The sequence below is a fragment of the Lottia gigantea genome, assembly GCF_000327385.1.
Source record: "Lottia gigantea unplaced genomic scaffold LOTGIsca_2, whole genome shotgun sequence".
Classification (NCBI taxonomy): Eukaryota; Metazoa; Mollusca; class Gastropoda; family Lottiidae; genus Lottia; species Lottia gigantea.
In genome coordinates, this window is record NW_008708400.1 from 2401176 (window position 1) to 2424003 (window position 22828).

Below are 22828 nucleotides of genomic sequence, written 5' to 3' on the forward strand. Positions count from 1 at the left end.
AACTGGCAGAATATGTTAACAACTGGCAGAATATGTTAGCAACTGTTAGAATCTATTAGCTGTTCTATTGAGACTGGTCTGGAGTCTACAACCACAGTGTTAGTGAATTTTTATGAAATGCGAAGCCAGTAGCAGATTAGGATCTATCTATTAGCTTTGTCGCCTTTCATATCCATGGAAATCCATTGATTCACTAATTGATTCTATTAAAGTATTAGTTAAAGCTGAAAATGACAGCTTCCTATTATTTCGGTTTCAAGCGTTCTTCAAGGTCCATTCTAAGAAAAATAGAAAGCTGAATGGTACTTAATGACTGTTTTTGATGTCTGGTACTATTTAATTCAAGGACACAATAGTATGCTTAAAGAAATGGAAAAGTACTTCATTTTTGCTTGTTGACAACGAATTGATAATAGTACACTATTTGAAGGTCAGTTTTGGCTTTTCTATGCAGAAAGAACAAATTTTTGACAATAGAGTGTAATAATAATATTTGGACTAAATACTATGAAAATTTGTCAATTCATAAGGTTATAAAGAAGATTTTGTGTAATTCTAACCAATAGTGGTAACACAACACAAATCCCCATGTAGGACGTGAACAGTTTCAACATACATTTCCATGTATATTATCATCATGATATATATAGGCACTATTAAAGTCTGTTTCTTTACATTTTCATTTTTTTATCTGTCTTTTGACTTGTGTGATCAGAAATACAATCTTATTTCATGTTTGAAAATGAATTTAGTCTTCACTTGACATAAAATTAAAAAAATCAGGCTGCTGTTCATTTCTAGCTCAACATTTCTTTATAAGATTTGATTTTCCATTTTGATTCAAAGTCTTGTGCATATAATGTTTAAAAACCATTTACTCTGCAAGAAAACCACTGTACCTTTCTTCTTCAAAATAGTGCTGATAGTCTTAGAATGACTGTTACTGATAAAAATATAAAGTTTTGTACTTTTTCATTTGAAATAAACAAACTTTCATACGAGAAATTTAACATAATGAATACTATAAAAAAATAGGGCTACAACAATTCGGTTATAAATCGATGAACTGTGATTCTTTCCTTCTTATCGATGCACTCCACTGGATCAAAATAATAATTCTGTAATGATTTGATATTTTAAATATAATTTTCTCATGAAAATTTGTAAAAATATCATTACTCAAAGAACTATCTTTCACAATTCTTTACTTCTAAATTTTCTCATGAGCTAGTGACAAAATTTCTACTAGTTTTCTCTTTCCATATCTATTAAATTATTCGCGAATAAGATTGCAGTAAGTGTAGCGAATCGCAACTTCAGGAATCGTTGTAGCCCTAATAAAAAGCAATTTCAACTTGATAATGTGTGCTATGTAGCACAAAGATAAATAATTTATTAATATTTTAAAGTAGATATTGAAATTTACATTAAGTTTTTTGTAAAATTTGATTTACTGAGATTTATCCCTGATTTAGATGTTCAGGTGCAAAATATATAAACTTTAAATAAAAAAATACTATATAACATACTAAACTTTTCAAACTTTTGCTTGCCCTATTCTATACAGTATAATTATCTGAACGGAATATCACATATAAAAACTGTTATATTTAAGCATGCATACTTCAGAGAATGATATAAAATTCTAGAACTAATAAATAAATAAATAAAAAATATTTCCTGGCACTGAAGAAATAAACCCAATATTTTCAAGGGTATATATATATTTTAAAAGATTATTTATATGAAAGTCATGACCTGTATTATGAAGACAAATTTTTATTTTTATAGATGCTTCTCTTCAAAAAAAGCTTAACATTACATTGTCATGGGTAAAAAAATTAAAATCTTACTCATTTGTGTCCCTGAATATTTCTCACATGTAGTCACTGATATTTTCATAAATTAGTGCTTATAAGTTCTCCTTTTTCAACAGTATGCAATGTTTTTACCAACTATTTTCAAACTGACCAATGGTCTTAAACTTACACAATCACAATTGCTTTAAAGGCTGGTTGGCCATTTTCATGAGTGTATTTGGGTTAAGAATATCTTTATATACTGTAGTCTTCAAAATTTTTATAATTCTTTCACATATTGCTGAGATTAAGAAACAATTAGTAAATGGATGGTGAACCTGTCTCTTTAATGAAACCTCAGTTAAAAAAACGTCTGATTATTATTATGTAGAATATGTAAATTGAGAGAAAATGTGTTATTTCTGGAAATCAAATTGAGAAAATAATATAGTAAGTATAAACAATATTCTCAACAAGTGAAGTTTTAAATGAAATAAACATGCTTTAAACATATAACCAGTTAATCTATCATAATCAAACCTGTATCCATTTAGATATTATTTACAATTCTACCTGCCATTTACTCAACTTAAAATAGAACTTAATCAACAGAGAAAAATTATAATTCATGTCTAACACTTTTATAGATAATGCATTTGTCGTGTCTTCTAGAAATATATTTCATTAACCCTTTGAACACTAAATGTCAAGAAAGGAAAGTATATACCTCGAGTTTCAAGTCAAATAACTTCAAGGGTATGACTAAAAAGGGTAGTTTTGTCATTTTCGGGGTTTGATTTAAATATATGTGAACAGTTGTCAAAAGTACTAGAAATGTATGAAATAGCATAATTCTTTCAAAAATACCTCAAATTAGGAATTCCACTTTCTGTTTATATATATGTTTTTTCTATATATAATAAAGTCTCAAGAAAAGGTGAGTAGTCTTTTATAACAATTCTGGACACACATGGATTTGAAGACTCAAATTTAGATGGTGAACTTTGATCACAACTTATCTACAAAAACTCCCATTTCTGAAACTGAGATACAAGTGGTTGGCACCTGTCCCTTTAAATGCCATGTCACTATACAAGAAGTTGAACATTGCGATCAAGAAATAAAAGAATATACCAGGGGTTCCATGTCATATAACTTGAAGAGTATGACGTTAGTGTTATGTAACATCAGTTTGTAACGAGGCCAATGGGGTATACTAAAGTAATTATGTGGCGCTAGAGTCGCTCTTAGTGTTCAGAGGGTTAATAAGGGATTATAAGATCTACTTATACAGTTTTCATTAAATCGGTTAGTAAATGAAAGTTTTCAAGGCACATAATGAGGGTGGGTCTGATATGTCAGTTATGATCTGTGCAACTTCGATTCAAACTAGTTGTACCACAGCTAAGTGCTGTCCACTCATTTATACAATGAAAGATAATAGGCAATTTACCATATTATGTTATATCATACTTTACTAACTGAAATGGAACAGGGACAGTTTTCACGATCTGTTATTGGCTTATATTCCAGATCTATAGACGTGTCAGCCATATGGAAGTCAGAACGAGGCTCAATGCACAAACAAGATTAACATGCCACTGCAGTGAAATTGCCACTTTGACGTCTTTAAAGCCTCTTTCTCCAATCTCAGTAACTCAAAACGAATAATATTTGACATCATTGAGTATTGAATTGATTAAGCTACTTAATGATACTTTACTCGCTTGTCATCAGGTGTTTAGTGACACTATATAGGCTAACATTAACTTTAATGATGTAACATGACTCTATATAGTTTTTTTTTAGATAACTCCTACACAGCTTTTCTAAAGAGAAGAAATTGTAACTTCCTTATCTCATATTAATTCTCTCTTGCATGATAAATCAGTAATAATTATTCTATCAATATTTTCAAATACTGGTACTGAACATGGAATAATTCTTGTAGAGCTTCATTCTGTATTTCTTTTGTTGTGCTACTACCCTACATACAGTCAGACCTACCCAATTATTTTTTTTCATTATCTAAGTTGAACAAACTTTCACCAATAGTTGCAGGGCATCACAAAATGGTAGTTATATGACCACAAATGGTTCTAATTTTGCCTGAACAAGATATTGCAATCAAAACAAAAATTTCAATGTGTAATTTATTTAGCTTCAGTTGCTATATAATAAAAGTGTTGACAAGAGCTGAAATAATGCGAAAACAGATTGAATTTACAATGTCCACAGGGAGAAAAAATAAAAGTTCTTTTTTGGCACAATCTTGGCAAAAAAAAAAAAGCCACAAGCCGGAAAGAGAAAATTTCTATTTCAGCCAAAATAAAACGAATTAAGGAGTTTTTTCAAACAGGATGATAATTCAATTAACAAGTGTTTCATGTTGGTGTTTTATTAAATTTTATTTTTTTAAAGTGGTAATTTAATGAAGTTTGGTAGTCTGGAGTATGTCATCATTCTATAATAATTTGATGTATTATGATAATCAGTAAACATTTCTTTTCATTTCAGCAAAAAACAAGATTGAAGCTAAGAAGATATCACTATCTTGAATAGCCAGATAAAAGAACTCAGTAAAGCAGTAATAAAACTAATATGTATTAAAACAGAATCCATCTATCAACTTGGAATTCTTATCACGAAACTCAAACTTTTGTGTGGTAAACTATCGCATTGAGACATATAAAACTACTATAGGCTCATTAATTGACAGGCAGAAAATAGGTCTGATGAGCTGTAAGTAAATGTGATCTTGTATGAAATAGTTCTTAATGAGTTGGAATTGCAACTCATCTGTGATTGGACAAGGTGTTAATTAAATTTCATATTAAGTTCTGAACATTTTGTTCTTATAAATATCTAGTTATCATGGATAGTGTTATAAAGGACTAGAATATTACTGTGTTATCATAAGACTGATTATGTGTTATCATAAAGGACTACTATCATAATGGAATGGAATATTAAAATCTAGCCAGTCAAGACCAACTGTGGTATCACACAGGATTGGGAATAGCACTGTGTTTTTTTTAAGAAAAAGACTAGGAATAAAGGACTAGGAATAAAGGACTAGGAATAAAGGACTAGAATATAACTGTGTTATCATAAAACTAACAGGAAGATTACAGTGTCATGATAAAGAACTAGATAAGAATATAATTGTGTTATATAAAAAAGAACAAGAGAAATATCACCATAAAGAAATAGAATAGTACTGTGTTATCATAAAGAGACTACAGTATTACGTTTGGGTTATCATAAAGGACAAGATTATAAACTTATTAACATAAAGGACTGGTTATTTTCATGATATCAAAAAGGACTGTAATATTCCTCTCTAAGGGCATATTGCTGTGTTATCATAAAGGACCACAATATTGCTGTGATAACCACACATAACAAGAATATTGCTGTGTTATCATAAAGGACCACAATATTGCTGTGGTAACCATACATAACAAGAATATTGCAGTGTTAGCATAAAGGACTGGTGTATTACTGTTATAAATAGAAAATATATAGAAAAAGGACACCAATATTACTGTATTATCTCAGAATATTGCTGTATTATCATTCAGAAACAGTATTGCTAAAAAAAGGTCTACAAGATACTGCATTGAAATAAAAGACATTAGAAAATAGCTATCATAAAGGACAGAAGACAATTGATCAATCTTAGAAGACTACAACTAAGTTCATACAAATGTGTTATCATAAGAACCAGTTCTGTATTTAGAATTAATATGAAAATCAATGTATAATGAATAGGAAATTATACATTATTGGTTTAAATTTTTATAATCAGAATTAAGTCTTAAATTATGCAGAACATTAAAAACTATTCAAATTAAAACAAAACATTTTGTAAGACAGTGAAAATACTTGTTTGACAAAAAGAACTATAGAAAATAAGTAATTGTACCAATGTCTGTCTTGAGAACTGGATTTTTACTGTATTGTCACAATTAATTGAAACTGAGTACAGTGATTGGCTCAAATACCTTTATGACATTCTGTGATAGCATAAAAAATATTTTGGTTACATCGCAAAGTTAGTTGGAATTAATGTTTGAGGTGTAGATATTAAAGTTAACTTGTCAGCTCTCTAAATAGATTAAAAGAAAAAAAATTCTCGTACAAAATAATGGATAATTAATTGGAATAAAATTCCAGATTACGTGAGAGTTTAACAGGAAGCAGACGACCATTGATCTATATTTTTTAACCCTGTGATTTCCTGCTACGTGAAATGCTGGAACTAACAATGTTCAATGATAGTCTCAATCTAACTTTTAATGAGAACTTTAGTAATGATGTAATATTTCAACAAGATGTTTCCAGGGAAACCGTGAAAAAATTAACACTTATTTTTGTGATGGTGCTGACACCTACAATAGCTGTGGTTGGATCAATCGGAAATATTATATGCCTATATGTCCTATTTCAACAACGAATGAGAAATCCTACAAACTTTCTTCTAGCAGCCCTAGCATTTTCCGACTTGTTATTCTTGATTTTCAGTTTCTTCTTTGCTTTCACATTCATTTATAAATCTCAAAATCCCATTAAAGGAGAAAACTTTCGCCGAATGACATATCCATACATTGGAGCATATTTAAGTATAGTGCCAGGGCGTATTACAACATGGTTGACAGCTTTACTCAGTTTTGAAAGATTTATTGCTGTACATTTTCCTATGCGGGTTCGTGAGTTGTGTCGGAAACAATATACTTGTATTGCTATATTAGTGGTCTATGTGGTGACTTTTTTGGCTTTTATTCCATATCCACTAAAATATAAAATCGTTACGCCTCCAAATAGTTCCCTGGTGATCTTAACCAAAACTCCCCTTGGTTATAATTCCAAATTCTGTGATATATACGGAACTATTTTAAATGTGTTGCTAAGATTTATTCCGATAATCCTTTTAATCATTTTGAACATATTTATTATTTCTGCTATCAAAAAAACATGGAGTCTGCGTCGAGAACTCAGTAAAAATAGTAGCCATGGCAACAGTTATGAACAAACAAAAATTACAAAAATGTTGTTAATGGTTTCATTTGTATTCCTCATCTGTATTCTACCAGGAGCATTAAACAGCATTGCGTCAAAAATATATCCAAAATATTCCAAACTTGGTGAGCAGAAAAATCTCTTTCTAAGCATTTCCTGTGTTACATATTTCCTGGAAACAGTGAACTCTTCTGTCAATTTCATCATCTATATGGTTTTCAGTGCAAAATTCAGACGGACATACAGAGAACACTTCTGTTGCAAATCGCCAACTCAAGTTCACAACAGTAAATCAAGGGAGATAATTCGCTTTTCAGCTTGCAGACGTAATGAATCTCAATCGAGTTCATCAGAAAGTCACTATGATTGGACAAGACTCTCTAGTCTACTGAATACAAGAACTGTTCAAAAACGTGATCATCCCATTGGAATACAAAAGGAGAGCAGTCTTTGTTGTGACAATTTGAGGCTAAAAAGTCATAGAAGCAGACTTGAAAAACAAGCAGAGAGGTTTAATTGATACTGGTTTCTGTGACAGCAATGATGTCACTCAAGCAATATCAATAAGTTTGAAGTTGAGCATTAAAAAAACTTATTTAAATTCTTTATGATTTTCAACACATCTACGTGAAGTTAAACTTGGAAAAACGTTCCCTCATGCAGTATTCATATTGTGATATTTCTGAGTTTTATCTGTGCAAGTCTGGCTAGTACAGACAAACCGAAAGTCCTTGACAGTAATAATATATGTTATTAAATTATTGTAATGTTAGTATTTTGTTGTAATAAATCTGTAAAAAGCTTTTCGCTTTCCTTTTTGAAATTATACATGGTCGGGATTGTTATTCTCTACTTAAATTATGTCTTAATTGGTTTTAAGAAATACTGTTATCTGACTGGATAATAAAACCACATTAATATGAATTTTAGTACTTGACCTATGAGATGACTGGAGCACTAAAATAAAAGTTTTTTATCCCCATCTTACTGAGATGCTAAAAAGACAGTTAATTAGCTCAGAGCATGTTAAGGTCACCATATTATGCTTGGTAAAAGCTTGGAGGAAACTTTCATATACTATACCCTGGGCACCATTTTCGCAAACAATCTCCTTTGAGGTCGCCAAGGAGGCATTCTGATACTAATAATGTAAAATATGTTTTTGATTCATTGGCTAGAAGAAAAAGGTGTTAAAGACCTCAAGGTGGCAATTTTACTGCAGTGACACGTCACCTTTGTTTGTTAGCAATGTGTGTCTCGTTCTGTGTTCAATATGGTAGACACATGAATAAAGTCTATAGGTCGCAATGTTTTGTGTCAAAATGACTTCATTTAACTCTAATCTGACAATATTTTACCTAACAAAATTGGATGGTTTTGATCATGATGTCTGATGGTTGTCATCCTGAATATTGATTAACAGAATACTCTAATAACAGAAAACACAACTATTGTGCTGTGAATGTGACAGAAATAAAACATATTAACAATGTAATCAGACAAAACATATTAAGTAGATTTGGTTGATTCCAATTGTGTAATTCAGCTCCATTAAGGATTGAGCATTATTCAAGCATAGATAGATATGACATTCCAGATTACTTCAATCGTGTTTCATGTATATTTCTCTAGAGGTGTACAAAACAGAAGATGTATTTATCAAACTGTATTAGTATCAGTTTCTTTTGAAACAAAATGATTCAAATGCATATCTGACTGTTAAGTTTAGTGCTTTTTCTGCATGTGACTCCATTTGCAATTCCTTATCTGAATTTGTTATTCAATGCATATCCTGATCGCATAATATTCACAGTTATACTTTATACAGTCATTCATGATAAAACACATGTTTGGAAATGTCTACTAGATATAGAGCACTGAACATTACCATAGAATTGATGGTTATGAATCCCTTAAAGAACAACAGGAGCATGCAATTACCAGACTCAAGGTTTGAATTACCTCACCATTAAGTTGAGTTATAATTGAATATATATTAAGTAAATCAAATACATGTACTGATATTAAAGATCACAGAATTAAGATTTATTGTTTTCAATATACACAATAACAAGAGACATGCTAGAAAGATATTGAAAATAAAGAAAATGGTAATCTGAAACTATCTCATTAAATGTTCATCTACTTTATTGTCCATTGGCCAATGATTTTGTCTCAATTTACAACATAAACTGCGTCAACACGCATCATTCATCATGATCATTGACAGAGTTATTGGCCTTTAATATCTTCTTACTAACGGCTTAGGGGATCATCAATTATCATGTCAAGGTCAACACGAATAGTCATTCTAGACATTTCTACATTTGTATGGATTAATTCCAGATTTTCAAGTATCATGGTTTATTCATGTTTATTCAACATAGTTTTGCTAATTTTACCATGTACATTTATACATAACACATTAATATCATCAATATGCAAATCTTGATTGAATCTTCATATGCTAAATTGCCATAATAAACAATTGATATTGATAAAAGTAATGTAAGCATTAATTGCTTATTTTGTAAAAGTCATTTTCAGGGTTCAATTTAGATTGACAAATTTTTATTGGCAAATTATCTCACCAAATTTCAGTTTTGGCTAATCAAGATATATTTTGATTTCATAAACATTCGGTAGCAATCTTAAGTGCTCCAGTTGAAGACTTCAACCTAATCATGGCAATGACATCAGAATTTATCATTACATGTCAAAAATCACATGTCAAATATTAATGAAGGTTTGAAAGTAATTAACAATTTTAATGACAGATCATATCATATTGAAGAACCATGATACATATTATTTGCTGGAACAGTCTTCAACAATATCATCATTACAACTTACCCTTTAACTTTAAGAATGGATGGAATTATGAAATAAAATTTATTTTCCATTAATAATGAATAAATTCACTGAGAATAGATGACACTCCCTTCAGAAATATATGAGAATGGATGACACTCCCTTCAGAAATATATGAGAATGGATGACACTCCCTTCAAAAGTCTTGAGAATGGATGACATTCCCTTCAGAAAGTCTTGGGAATGGATGACATTCCCTTCAGAAGTATATGAGAATGGAGCACACTCCCTTCAGAAATATATGAGAATGGATGACATTCCCTTCAGAAAGTCTTGAGAATGGATGACACTCACTTCAGAAAGTCTTGAGAATGGATGACACTCCCTTCAGAAAGTCTTGAGAATGGATGACACTCCCTTCAGAAATATATGAGAATGGATGACACTCACTTCAGAAAGTCTTGAGAATGGATGACACTCCCTTCAGAAAGTCTTGAGAATGGATGACACTCCCTTCAGAAAGTCTTGAGAATGGATGACATTCCCTTCAGAAAGTCTTGAGAATGGATGACATTCCCTTCAGAAAGTCTTAAGAATGGATGACATTCCCTTCAGGAAGTCTTGAGAATGGATGACACTCACTTCAGAAAGTCATGAAAATGGATGACACTCCCTTCAGAAAGTCTTGAGAATGGTTAACACTCCCCTTTCTAAAAGTCTGGAATGGTTGACACTCCTCTTTCTAAAAGTCTGGAATGGTTGACACTCCTCTTTCTAAAAGTATTGAAAATAGTTGACACTCCCCTTTCTAAAAGTCTTGAGAATGGATGACACTCTACTTTCTAAATTTCTTGAGAATGGTTAACACTCCCCTTTCTAAAAGTCTGGAATGGTTGACACTCCTCTTTATAAAAGTATTGAAAATAGTTGACACTCCCCTTTCTAAAAGTCTTGAATGGTTGACACTCCTCTTTCTTAAATTCTTGAGAATGGATGACATTCCCTTCAAAAAGTCTTGGGAATGGATGAAATTCCATTTATAAAGTATTTCCCTTGAGAATGGATGACATTCTTTTACAAAGAATAAATGGCCGTCGCCTATTAACATTGATTGTATTCTCGCTAACAATGAAAGTCAATAATTCAACCTGATGTTAATATAATGTACGATAATATGGCATACAATAATTAGTTAATCAGGCATAAAAAGTAATTGAGATTTAACAAACTTCTACATAAAGTATGCTTTAATGATGTAAAAGTAAACACACTCCACACCACGCTTTATTTCTCTGAAAGCTTAAAGGAATTGTAAAGAGGTTTTCTAAATTTTTACGTGTGTCATGGACATCAATGACATCACATCGCTCTATTCAAATTTCAGTCAGACATGTTGGTAATAATTTGTAATAGTTATATGTGTTATAGAAGATACTCTCCTATAGAACCACTGGCCTAGGTCACAAGTAGAGACCATGGAGTGTCATATGTTATATACAGTTAAGCATTTCTATAATTACAGGCACCACAGACATATCTGACAGAAAAGTGGAATGATGCAAAAAAAGCCATCATTTGCCTTGATGTATATACAAAGTTAAGAAAACGTCTAAACAATCTCTTTAAGTTGTATTTAATGATCTAACTGCTTGATCAACTACTTTAAAAACAATTTTACTGCTTATTTTTACAAGTATGTTAAACAATTACAAAGAGAAAACCTACATGCATCTTCACAAACTTCACAAAACCAGAATACAAAGGCCACAATGTCTACTATATCAGTAGGGTGAAAATGAAAAGAGTGCATTGGTCCATGCTGTTTACATAAAACATTTTTATTGTATTCATGATAATCTCCACAATGACATCATCTTCACATTGTCAAGCTATTATGATCTATATCTTATACTTTGACTGCAATAGCCACTATTCTTGTATCACAGAATGTACCAAGTTGATTTGATTGAATGCCAGTGAAAACAGCCAATCAGAGCCCTCGACAGAAATGGCTGTGTTCACAAACTCTTTGTCGAGGCCTCTGATTAGCTGTATTCACTAGCATACAATCTAATCAAATCGCTTCATTTACAAACTTTCAAGATAAAAGGTGACTATTGCAGTCAAGGTATAAGTATGAAGTTAGTAATGGCTTGCCATTGTGAAGATGTAATGACATAAACTTGGAACCAATTATTCATTTTTCATGCAAAACCAGCCTATAGGAAATAATTCCAATTACATCAGTAAAAGGGAAGACATTTTGACAGATAACCTGAATAAAAATCATAATTCTTAAGTTGATGCTTTTTTTCTGCAGGTAATAAGTATTGATAAAATGCTTTGTTATAGCTTTAGTATCTTTTATTCATATGACTGAAACAAAGCCTAATTAAAGTTGGGTTCCCTTATTTTCATTTATTTATATATATATATATATATATATATATAAAATCACTCTCGAAAGTAGAGTGTTCTAATGATCGAGAAAAATGTCTCAAGAGTCCCTAATTAACTGGTAATAAGCTAATTACCAAGGGAATGCAGATGAATTTTCCTACCAGTGACCAGAATGATCAATTTTTTTTCAGTGTTTACTGCCATGAAGGCTTATGATTGGTTAATCGAGTAATTTGGTATTCAATTTATTATCTCCAGCAGCAGGAAAGATTATTGTTCAATTTCATTTTGCAAAAATGTAATGAATTAATTTAAATCAGTTTTAACTTTCCATATTCCCTTCTAAATAGATTTGGCTCATAATATCAAAATAAGAAAAAGTGACTAGTAATTCAAATACAAATTCAAAACATTTGGTGATGTAAACAACCATGGAGTCTAAATTTAGCTACACCAAGTGGATTTGAAATTATTGGGCTAGAATACATGGATAATTCATTATAAACACCAATAATCAAAGTTTGCTTGATTTTACTCTTAATAATTTTTACTAATGCAAGAAGCCATCTTTAACATGGCATAATAATTTATCATACAATAATTCTCATTTTTTGTCTGAATGTTTTCAATAAACAAATCATTAACAATGTTTTATTGTGGTATTATGCAAACAATAATTCATACAAATTGACACTCATGGCGACTTGTGATGCATTCCTTATCTTATTCAAATGAATTATGATCTAAAAGATGGTGACTTATTTGACTAATAAAGATATTTATTCACATCTGAATTCAATATTTTAAAAGGTAGATTCCACTGTATTTTTAGGTGGTTAGTTTTTGACCTATAAGACATGGCTATAGATTTGATATTATTAGATTGTAACTACAGTTGTCATCCTTGATCTGACAAAAATTCTTCTTTAAATCATATGTACAATCATAGGTTGCCAACCAATCAAAAATGATAATACAAGGCAATGTTTAACAATGAATATTCAACAATTCCTTACTTACAGTAAGAAAATTTCCATTAACAGAACATTGATTGGTTGAATATCATATGACCTAGAACATAAAAATACATGTAAATTTGGTAAGATCATGGATGGCATGTGGAGGCACCCAGAGAATAACTATAAAATAAACTTTTCAGTCTAAAATATCAAGACATTGACATTGTGAAAATCAAACAGAAAAACATGAGTGATATATATAAGAATCATAGCTCATCCATGTACCCATTTTCAACAACATCTGAATAAGGCTTTCATATTTGGAACATCTCCTTTAATTCTTGCATTCTTAAGATTATTTAGATTCATAGAATTGAGTTGCTGTCAAAAACCTGATATTGGTTAGGAGAAAACTAGGACACATCCTGTTTTGTGTAAATGAATGCCTATTGTAATTGATATAATATCTTCATACTTTGTTAGCATTTGAAAGTTGACAATAAATAACAGAACTGAGTTGAGAAAAATACTAGTATTGGTGAAGAAGAACAATTATTTGAAATGTCAAACAAGCTATTAAAACCAGGAATGATATTCTAGATCACAAACTGTGTCACTTATTAACGCTTCTCTAATCCATCAAAGACTCTAAAAACATTCTAAACAATAGTTAACAAATCACATACGAGACTACGTCAGAGTTGTTGCATGATCAAAACATGTAGTTAACCTACTCTTAGTACACTCACACCCACAACTATAAACACATACAGAAGTAGAATTTATTTCATGTCATAGATTTTAAAAGGGGCAGGCTGGTATTCTAAAGGGGCAGTCTGTTTTTCAAATAGGGCAGTTTGTTTGTTTAAAAGGGGGCAGTCTGTTTTTCTTAAAGGGACAGGCTGGTATTCTAATTGGGCAGTCTGTTGTTCAAAAAGAAGCAGCCTGGTTTTTAAAAGGGGCAGTTTGTTTTTTAAAGAGGCAGTCTGGTTTTTAAAAGGGGCAGTCTGGTATTCTAAAAGGGGCAGCCTGGTTTTTAAAAGGGATAGCCTGGTTTTTTAAAGGGGCAGTCTGGTTTTTAAAAGGGGCAGTCTGGTATTCTAAAAGGGCCAGTTTTTTTTTTTAAAAGGGACAGTCTGTTTTTTAAAAGGGACAGTCTGTTTTTTTAAAGAGACAGTCTGGTATTCAAAAAGGGGCAGTTTGTTTTAAAAGGAGTAATCTGGTATCCTAAGAAGAACATTTTATTTTTAAAGGCGTAGTCTGGTATTCTTAAGGAGCAGTCTGTTTTTTTAAAGAGGCAGTCTGGTATTCTAAAAGGGGCAGTCTGTTTTTCTTAAAGGGGCAGGCTGGTATTCTAATGGGGCAGTCTGTTGTTCAAAAAGGGCAGTTTGTTTGGTTTAAAGGAGCAGTCTGTTTTTTAAAGGGGCAGTCTGGTATTCAAAAAGAAGCAGCCTGGTTTTTAAAAGGGGCAGTTTGTTTTTTAAAGGGGCAGTCTGGTTTTTAAAAGGGGCAGTCTGGTATTCTAAAAGGGGCAGTTTTTTTTTTAAAAGGGACAGTCTGTTTTTTAAAAGGGACAGTCTGTTTTTTTTTAAAGGGACTTTCTGGTATTCAAAAAGGGGCAGTTTGTTTTAAAAGGAGTAATCTAGTATCCTAAAAAGAACATTTCATTTTTAAAGGGGTAGTCTGGTATTTTTAAGGAGCAGTCTGTTTTTTTTTAAAGAGGCAGTCTGGTATTCTAAAAGGGGCAGTCTGGTTTTTAAAAGGGATAGCCTGGTTTTTTAAAGGGGCAGTTGGAAAAGTTAGGTGCTCGAATTATTGAAAACTATTATTCAAAACCTAGAGAAAAGTGTCCTTTACATTTTCCAAAACTTTTAACTTAAATAATCTAGCCATTAATGTCACTTCTAACGAGAAAATGCTTAAAAGGTTTACATAAAGTAATGTACAGATTTATTTTATAGAAAAATACTACTTATACTGAAAGTTTCAACGAAAATCCAACACAAAAGCAATTGAAACTGTTTAAAAAAGAAATTGTAGCCTACACTTCATCTATTTATTACTCATTTTAAAGCGAATACAAGATGATCAAATAGATACACAGGAATAAATAACATATTCTAGAAATCTTTTCCGGAATACTTTACTACGTGTTTAATAAGGAAAATTATGGATACTGCCTCATTAAGATGAGTTTAGTGTGTTGGTTATCAGATTGGTGCAAAAAAACATGCAATAAATACATGTCATGCAATAAATACAAGATTACAACCTACTGTGTTCAAATGGAGATTAAGTAAACGACATAAACAAGCTTTCAACAGATGTTATTCTGTCTTGATAACAAGCCTTTTAAAATCGTATTCAAAACCTTTTAGAAAAACCTTGGTCTTGTAGATCAAAAACAAATATTAGATAGTGGACCACAGCCATATACGCCCACCATGGCATGCGGATGGTAAATATTCAAGATTTTGGGGCAAGAGCAAAAACTCTGCTTCTAACGGTCAAATAGCTCAAATTCGAACTTGATCTTCGTTTTATGAATATGATCCACATACCGTATTCAAAACCTTTTAGAAAAACCTTGGTCTTGTAGATCAAAAACAAATATTATATAGTGGACCACAGCCATATACGCCCACCATGGCATGCGGATGGTAAATATTCAAGATTTTGGGGCAAGAGCAATAACTCTGCTTCTAACGGTCAAATAGCTCAAATTCGAACTTAATCTTCGTTTTATGAATATGTATAGACATACCGAATTTCATTTGATTCCATCAAAAATCTAGTTTTTAGAGTGTTTACAAGCAAACCGACAGACCGACGGACGGACAGGGGTGCTGACAATATAGGTGCCGGATTAGCATAAGCTTCGGCTTGTTTCCGAACCCTTACTTATTTTCTGTAAAAAATTTCATTTAATAAATAAAATATTGTTTTTTCCAAAAAATGATTCAATTGAAGATGTGAATAAGAAATTTCAAGATAACTTACATATTTTCCAAAAAATGATCTATTATCTGTTTGTCCACCTTTTTCCTTCTCCATTTTATCTCTGTTCATTTTATCTATATAGGTCTGGGTGTCAGGTCTAGAGAAAGATACATTGTTAATAATGCAAAATTGAACAAACTAATATCTTTGACAAGCCTTTATTTTAATGATCTCTTCCTTACTTCTCTTTAATAAATTTATTTCAATTGTTATGTTTGACTAAAGGGAACCATGCTGGAGATCAAGGCCTTTACAACTCTCAACTTTATTATATTCCTGATTTGATTCTACATTTTATGTCATCACATATTATGACTATATGTCAAGGACAAAGAAATTGATAGAATCAAGCTATAAAAAAAATCTTGAAATTTTACATGTTGAAAAATAGTGGATCTTACCCAAATTCGCCTGCGTCGTCGGCATGTATTTAGTAAAACTAGACAACTTTCTCACAAGATTTTTATTTCCTGACCTAAAGATATTTTTCTCAACTTACATGGGACCAGAAACTGTTTGCATGACATCTACTGTTGTCTTCCAATCAGTAAAATTAGAGTCTGGTACAACCAAGCCTATACATCCTCCAGGCTGTGTCACTAACGAGACACCTAAAACCTCTCCTGATTGGTCAAAATTTAATGTCAGCTGATCATTGAGACCAGATTCGTACAAAGAACACTGAAATAAAAATGATAAACACGACATCAATATGTTTTAAGATGACTAAGAAAGATTTCGAGAAAATAATTCTCAAAAATCCTTACGCTCAAATTATAGCATCAACACATTACAACAAAAAAGATATGTGTGGACAATAGCTATTTTGACAATGTGATGCTTATAATCAAAGAATTCAAAAATGAAACCTGCATCCTGCATGCTTAGTCCATGATAATGCAAATATTCTTAGTCCATTTTTGAACAAAGCAAAGTCTTGTATATTAGCAATATTATGAAACACTAAGGATATGCCATGGGAAACAACTCCTGTTTACAATTTTGAATTTCTACCACAATTAATTAGTACTTACTGATGGTATAAATGTTGAAACAAAATCTTTTCCTCCATCTTTTATAGGTACTCTTATACGGTAAATAATATCAGATTTTACAGATTTCTACAAAGAAAAATATCATTTAAGCATTTAGGTAAGGTATGTTTCAAAAATTACAATTTTTTCTCAAATTTCTTACCATAGAATTTAAAATATAATTTGATCAGGATTTGCAAATATCAATTTAAAAAAATATCTGATAATAATTCAAACTTATAATATTCAAGAGCTCACTGTCTGCTGTTAACACAAATTTCCGATATCAAAATTAATCTGAAAAACTGGTTTAGAAATGGGGGTTGAATTTCCAATATACAGGGCCTGTATAAAGCCAGCCCACCTTGGTTACCCGGTTGAAATATTTGCCTTTTTATATGAACTGGGGCTAAGACAGTTCCAGGAGGTTTTTTTTTTTTTTGTCATGTTTGGTTATAGAAGTATGCTGCAAGCATGCACTCATATATGAATACCAGGTACCAAGGTACCCTGATATCAAGGCTTCCCAGTCTATAGACAAGGCTTCTCAGATTGACCCACTATAGATTTAAATAATGTTTCACTTAATCTGTAGAAACTGAGTGATGTCAGACCTGAGATACTCTGCAAACCAGGACATCTGGTCTGCTGGGTTGGCCAGCCAGATATAACCAGGTCCTTAGACTATAAAATAATAGAAACAGGGTCAAATAGTCAACAAGAATATTCTACATTGCGCTGACTATGTTTGATAGCTACAAGATAATGTAACAAATAAGGAGCGACACAGAAACATACCTTTAAACTTTTTAAAATATCTCTAGGTTCAAAATCAGGAGTAGGTGTAAAATGAGCTTTGTTTCCTTTTAATGATCTGATCACAACTGTACCACGTTTAGAATATTCTTCATTACCTATAGAAATAGATAAGATAAACTACATAATATTAGGGGGAAAGAGAGGCCCTGTTTGCTGCAGATTGTGCAGGTTAAAAGGACATAATATAAATGTCTAAATATGTGCTTTAACAGTTGATTTTTAAGTGTAACTTTTGAATGAAAGTTCAAATATTATTTCCAAATGTTGATTACCAAATGTTACATTTTGATGGACCTGAAGACTATAGGACAAAAACCAAGCTCCAGTCTATATAGAATTCTTATCTAAAAATTCTTTTCCAAAGCCATTAGAGAAAAGCGGAGCACATTGATATTTAGTGGATAAAAATAGTTAACATTGTATGCAAGAAATAGAAAAAGATAATAGCTTTCTCACCAAAGGAATGTTCAACAGTAATGGTTCTTGATCCTTCAAATTCATCATCTAGCTGAAATTACAAAATATAAATAAACACCAATTTAAAAAAATTAACATATTTAGATATTGCAGTAAACAGAATTTGTCTGGCCATATCCTTGTCATATAGTAAACCTTTTTCCTGCATTAAAGCAATTGAAGAAACATTTAAATTTAAGATTTGGTTTGGTTCTATATATATTCATAAATATTTATCAAATGGTTGGATTAACATTTAAACTTTTTCTAAATTGCAACAGAACAGAAATCAGATTTTGATTCTGAAAAGTTAATATAGATAGCTGAAAATGGGCCGTAGCAGGTAATTTATATATATTAAACTACCGAAAATCCCTTTAACACATTATCTTTTAAAATAAAAAAATCTTCATACAGACTTCAAGGTCTTAGTTTTAGGCGGTTTGGTTTGGGTCCTGAATATCTGTGATTCAAAAGTACCAGTACTAATAAGCTTACTACATAGAATTCCATAATCACTTCATATAAACCTCAAACTAGAAATTTCACTTCATTTATAATATGTTTTTTCGATATAAGGCTCGGGAGAAGACGACCTGTAACTCTGGATACACATTGACTTGAAGCCATTGTCATTCAGAATTCCCATGGCCAAAATACATGCTGTGTAGGTGAAGTTTCAAGTGTAAAAATTACTTTACTAGGAAAGACTGAGAATTCAGAGCCAATTTTAATGGACCCAAAGCCATAGGTAATTGGGATTCGTTGAATGTACTGTCAAAGCTATCAAGTAGTATATAAACTCACAACCGAAGCAAGTCAAAGGGATAGTGATAGATATCTTTTATTTCACTTGAAAAGAGAGAATCTTATTAAGGAAGTCTTTCGGTCTATGTTTTAAATGTAACTAACTTAGGCCTACGATAAAGCTCACTCGAATTTGATACGTCGCAGATGTTATTCGGGAAAACTTTCACGAGAGTTGATGCACCTGATGCCAGCGATTATCTTTACCCCATGCAGACCATACTTACGTAAACAACCTGAGATAAATCTGCAATTATCACTAAGATAAGACCAACTGTCGTGCACTTCATGGGCGCAGCCATTTTGGATTAACTCATCACGGGATCCAATCGGAATCGATGTTACTTGTGCTGTGGAAGAGTGGGCCAATCAAACAGCACGATAATAAACATCTTGGCCAAGCAATAAATATGGCGGAGTGTTGATTGAAAGTGTTGATCGTCAATTATATTCTAACGGGTTTCTAATTGTAGATGAGATAAGCTCAGGTGTTGATCCATCGATTGACACTATGGAGGTGGAGGTTGAAAAGGGATATCAGCCAGACGACTTTATATTTTATTCAGTCCTTTATTCAAGTGTAACGGTTGTGTTTGCCATGGCAGTTCTATCTAAATTTCTCACAAATGAATTTCGGTTTGGTTTTCGCTCTGTTTTGAGTTTGGTTGTGTTGTTTCTGGGGGAACCACTATGTCAGTTCCTAGTCAAAGGACCTTGGGGATTAACATGTTTTGCTGTTGGATGTTTGTTTATTTATTCTATTTTACCACCAAGTCATCTGTCAGTTGGAAATAAAGCAGTCTTAATAACAGGTGAAGTATTTTAACTAATAACTGAAAATAGACAATACTGTAACACAGTAAATCGGAATCTGTTGGTAGCTAAGATGTTGGTTTGATGTAATGCATTAATGCACAAATCTCAAACAAATTGTTGCTAATACTTATCAATGATGGGGGTGGACCAGGACAGGAATAGAAAAAGCATCTACTTGGACAGCATTACGCCAACTTTTATATGAGATTTTAGTCTAAAAAATTAGGGACAAATTTGGATTGAGATCCCTTTAAAATTCAGGTTTTGGTTTTTTTAAAGTCATGATGTTTTACCTATTTAGATATCAATTTTATATACCGGTACCGTACTGGTATTTGATTTATTACTGGTACCAGTTCTCACTATCTACCCACTCAGTAATAAATAAAGGGAAATGATGCATGAAGTCAACTGGCAAGCTGGTGTCGATAATAAACGATAATTAGTCTTTTACCAGTAATTAAAATATACATGAGGTAAAAAGAACATGTGTAAGCCTGCTACACTCAAATACGACATTTTTTTTAATTTCGAAATTGCAAAAATACTTTTGAATTTGTAAAAATACTTTTGAATTTGAAAAAATACTTTAAAATTTGTGAAAATACTGTTGAATTTGAAAATGTCTTTTTGAATTTGAAATTCAATATGCCTATGACCACTTTATGCTGATGATGCTGAAATCATTTTTCCCCTATGTCTTGATACTGTCAGTACGACTAATGAGACATTAAATTATACCCCGATGAGGAGCAATGTAAATGATAGGAGACAAGTTTGTTTGATATATTACCTTTAAACCTTCCTGATATTTATCTTTGTAGGTTGTGACAGTGGATTTGGTCATGCTTTGGCCAAAAAGTTAGATAGTATAGGTATGAGAGTTTATGCTGGATGTTTGATAAAAGATGGACCTGGTGCTATAGAATTAAGAAATAACTGTTCAGAAAGGTTAGTGTGTTAAGAATAAATTTGTTTCCAGAAAGAAATGATAGTGCAACAAGGTATTGTTATTCTTTTGGCTTAGAAATTACTTATTCACTAAATAATGAATTTAAAATATCGGTATTGGAAATTATGCAATAAAATTCCAATTTGCAAATCATATTTTTATTGATTCTAAAGCAAGGAATAAAATTTCATTGTACTTGTTATTTCAGAGTAAAATTAATTCAGTTAGATTTAACTAATATTAAAGAAGTAAATTGTGCAGTAGAATATATTCAACAAGATTCACCAGAGGGTATTTACTGGCCTTTTTTACTTCCCTTATTTGATTGGTCTCTCCTAGTAGTGGTGCCTTTATAATTCTCATGCATGATGCATGTTTGGATTGCTGAAATTCTGTAGCATTTGATTGCGAAAAGGGGATGTAGTCGTGGGCCAGTGAGATACTTCTGCTCGCTACCCAGATGGTCCAAGGTTCAATCCCTGCATGAGTTGGAGGGGCTGACATGGAAGAAATTTGGATGAGATAATAAACAGGCCTGTGTGCTATGGACTGAGAACAAAGACTCCTCTTAATAGAAGGAAACTAAATTGTAAGCTGATACTGCTGTCTTGGAAAAATGTTTCCATCATTTCCCACTGCATAGTTTTCTCATTCATTCATTCATTCATTCCAGGATTATGGGGACTAGTAAATAATGCTGGTGTGTGGTATTGTAGTGAGTTAGAAATGACATCTGAGAAGATTTTACATCGTGTGATGGATGTTAATTTATTTGGGGCTGTAAGGATAACGAAAGCTTGTTTACCAATGATCAGAGCCTCCAAAGGAAGAATTATTAATGTTTCTAGTTTATTAGGTATATTTCCATAATTTTCTATTATAAAAATTGTTATGGGACAGTTAGATTGTTCTTTTGTTTGTAGGAAGTATAACATTAGAAGGTTATGGGATATCTATGTTATAAGATTGTTCTTTTGTTTGTAGGAAGTATAACATTAGAAGGTAATGGGATATCAATGTTATATGATTGTTATTTTGTTTGTAGGAAGTATAACATTAGAAGGTTATGGGATATCAATGTCATATGATTGTTATTTTGTTTGTAGGACGTATAACATTAGAAGGTAATGGGATATCTATGTCATATGATTGTTATTTTGTTTGTAGTAAGTATAACATTAGAAGGTAATGGGATATCAATGTCATATGATTGTTATTTTGTTTGTAGTAAGTATAACATTAGAAGGTAATGGGATATCTATGTTATATGAATGTTATTTTGTTTGTAGGAAGTATAACATTAGAAGGTAATGGGATATCTATGTTATATGATTGTTATTTTGTTTGTAGGAAGTATAACATTAGAAGGTAATGGGATATCTATGTTATATGATTGTTATTTTGTTTGTAGGAAGTATAACATTAGAAGGTAATGGGATATCAATGTCATATGATTGTAATTTTGTTTGTAGGACGTATAACATTAGAAGGTAATGGCATATCTATATTATATGATTGTTGCTTTATTTGTAGGACATATAACATTAGAAGGTAATGGGATATGTATGTTATATGATTGTTATTTTGTTTGTAGGAAGTATAACATTAGAATGTAATGGGATATCTAAGTTATATGATTGTTATTTTGTTTGTAGGACGTATAACATTAGAAGGTAATGGGATATATATGTTATATGATTGTTATTTTGTTTGTAGGAAGTATAACATTAGAAGGTTATCGGATATCTATGTTATATGATTGTTATTTTGTTTGTAGGACGTATAACATTAGAAGGTAATGGGATATCTATGTTATATGATTGTTATTTTGTTTGTAGGAAGTATAACATTAGAAGGTAATGGGATATCTATGTTATATGATTGTTATTTCGTTTGTAGGAAGTATAACATTAGAAGGTAATGGGATATCTATGTTATATGATTGTTATTTTG

General features: G+C 31.5%; 2 protein-coding genes across 2 annotated transcripts in view; one reads left to right on the top strand and one right to left on the bottom strand.

Annotated features, from left to right (window-relative positions):
- Window positions 1-19403, bottom strand: part of LOTGIDRAFT_228275 (hypothetical protein) — a 38726-nt gene extending 19323 nt beyond the window's left edge. Inside the window, exons 1-6 of the mRNA XM_009053278.1 lie at window positions 19323-19403; window positions 18301-18349; window positions 17824-17939; window positions 17026-17112; window positions 16491-16672; window positions 15992-16088 (exon numbers count right to left, since the gene is read on the bottom strand). Coding sequence (XP_009051526.1) covers window positions 15992-16088; window positions 16491-16672; window positions 17026-17112; window positions 17824-17939; window positions 18301-18349; window positions 19323-19397 — 606 coding nt within the window. The 5' untranslated portion in view covers window positions 19398-19403. The remainder of the gene's footprint in view (window positions 1-15991; window positions 16089-16490; window positions 16673-17025; window positions 17113-17823; window positions 17940-18300; window positions 18350-19322) is intronic.
- Window positions 19404-20749: 1346 nt separating this feature from the next.
- On the top strand, window positions 20750-21745 carry LOTGIDRAFT_103463 (hypothetical protein; the record flags this gene model as incomplete). The annotated part of the gene is made up of 2 exons (XM_009053279.1): window positions 20750-20880; window positions 21454-21745. Coding segments are annotated over 2 exons (423 nt in total), but the record flags the coding sequence as incomplete, so codon positions are not given.
- Window positions 21746-22828: the final 1083 nt, after the last annotated feature.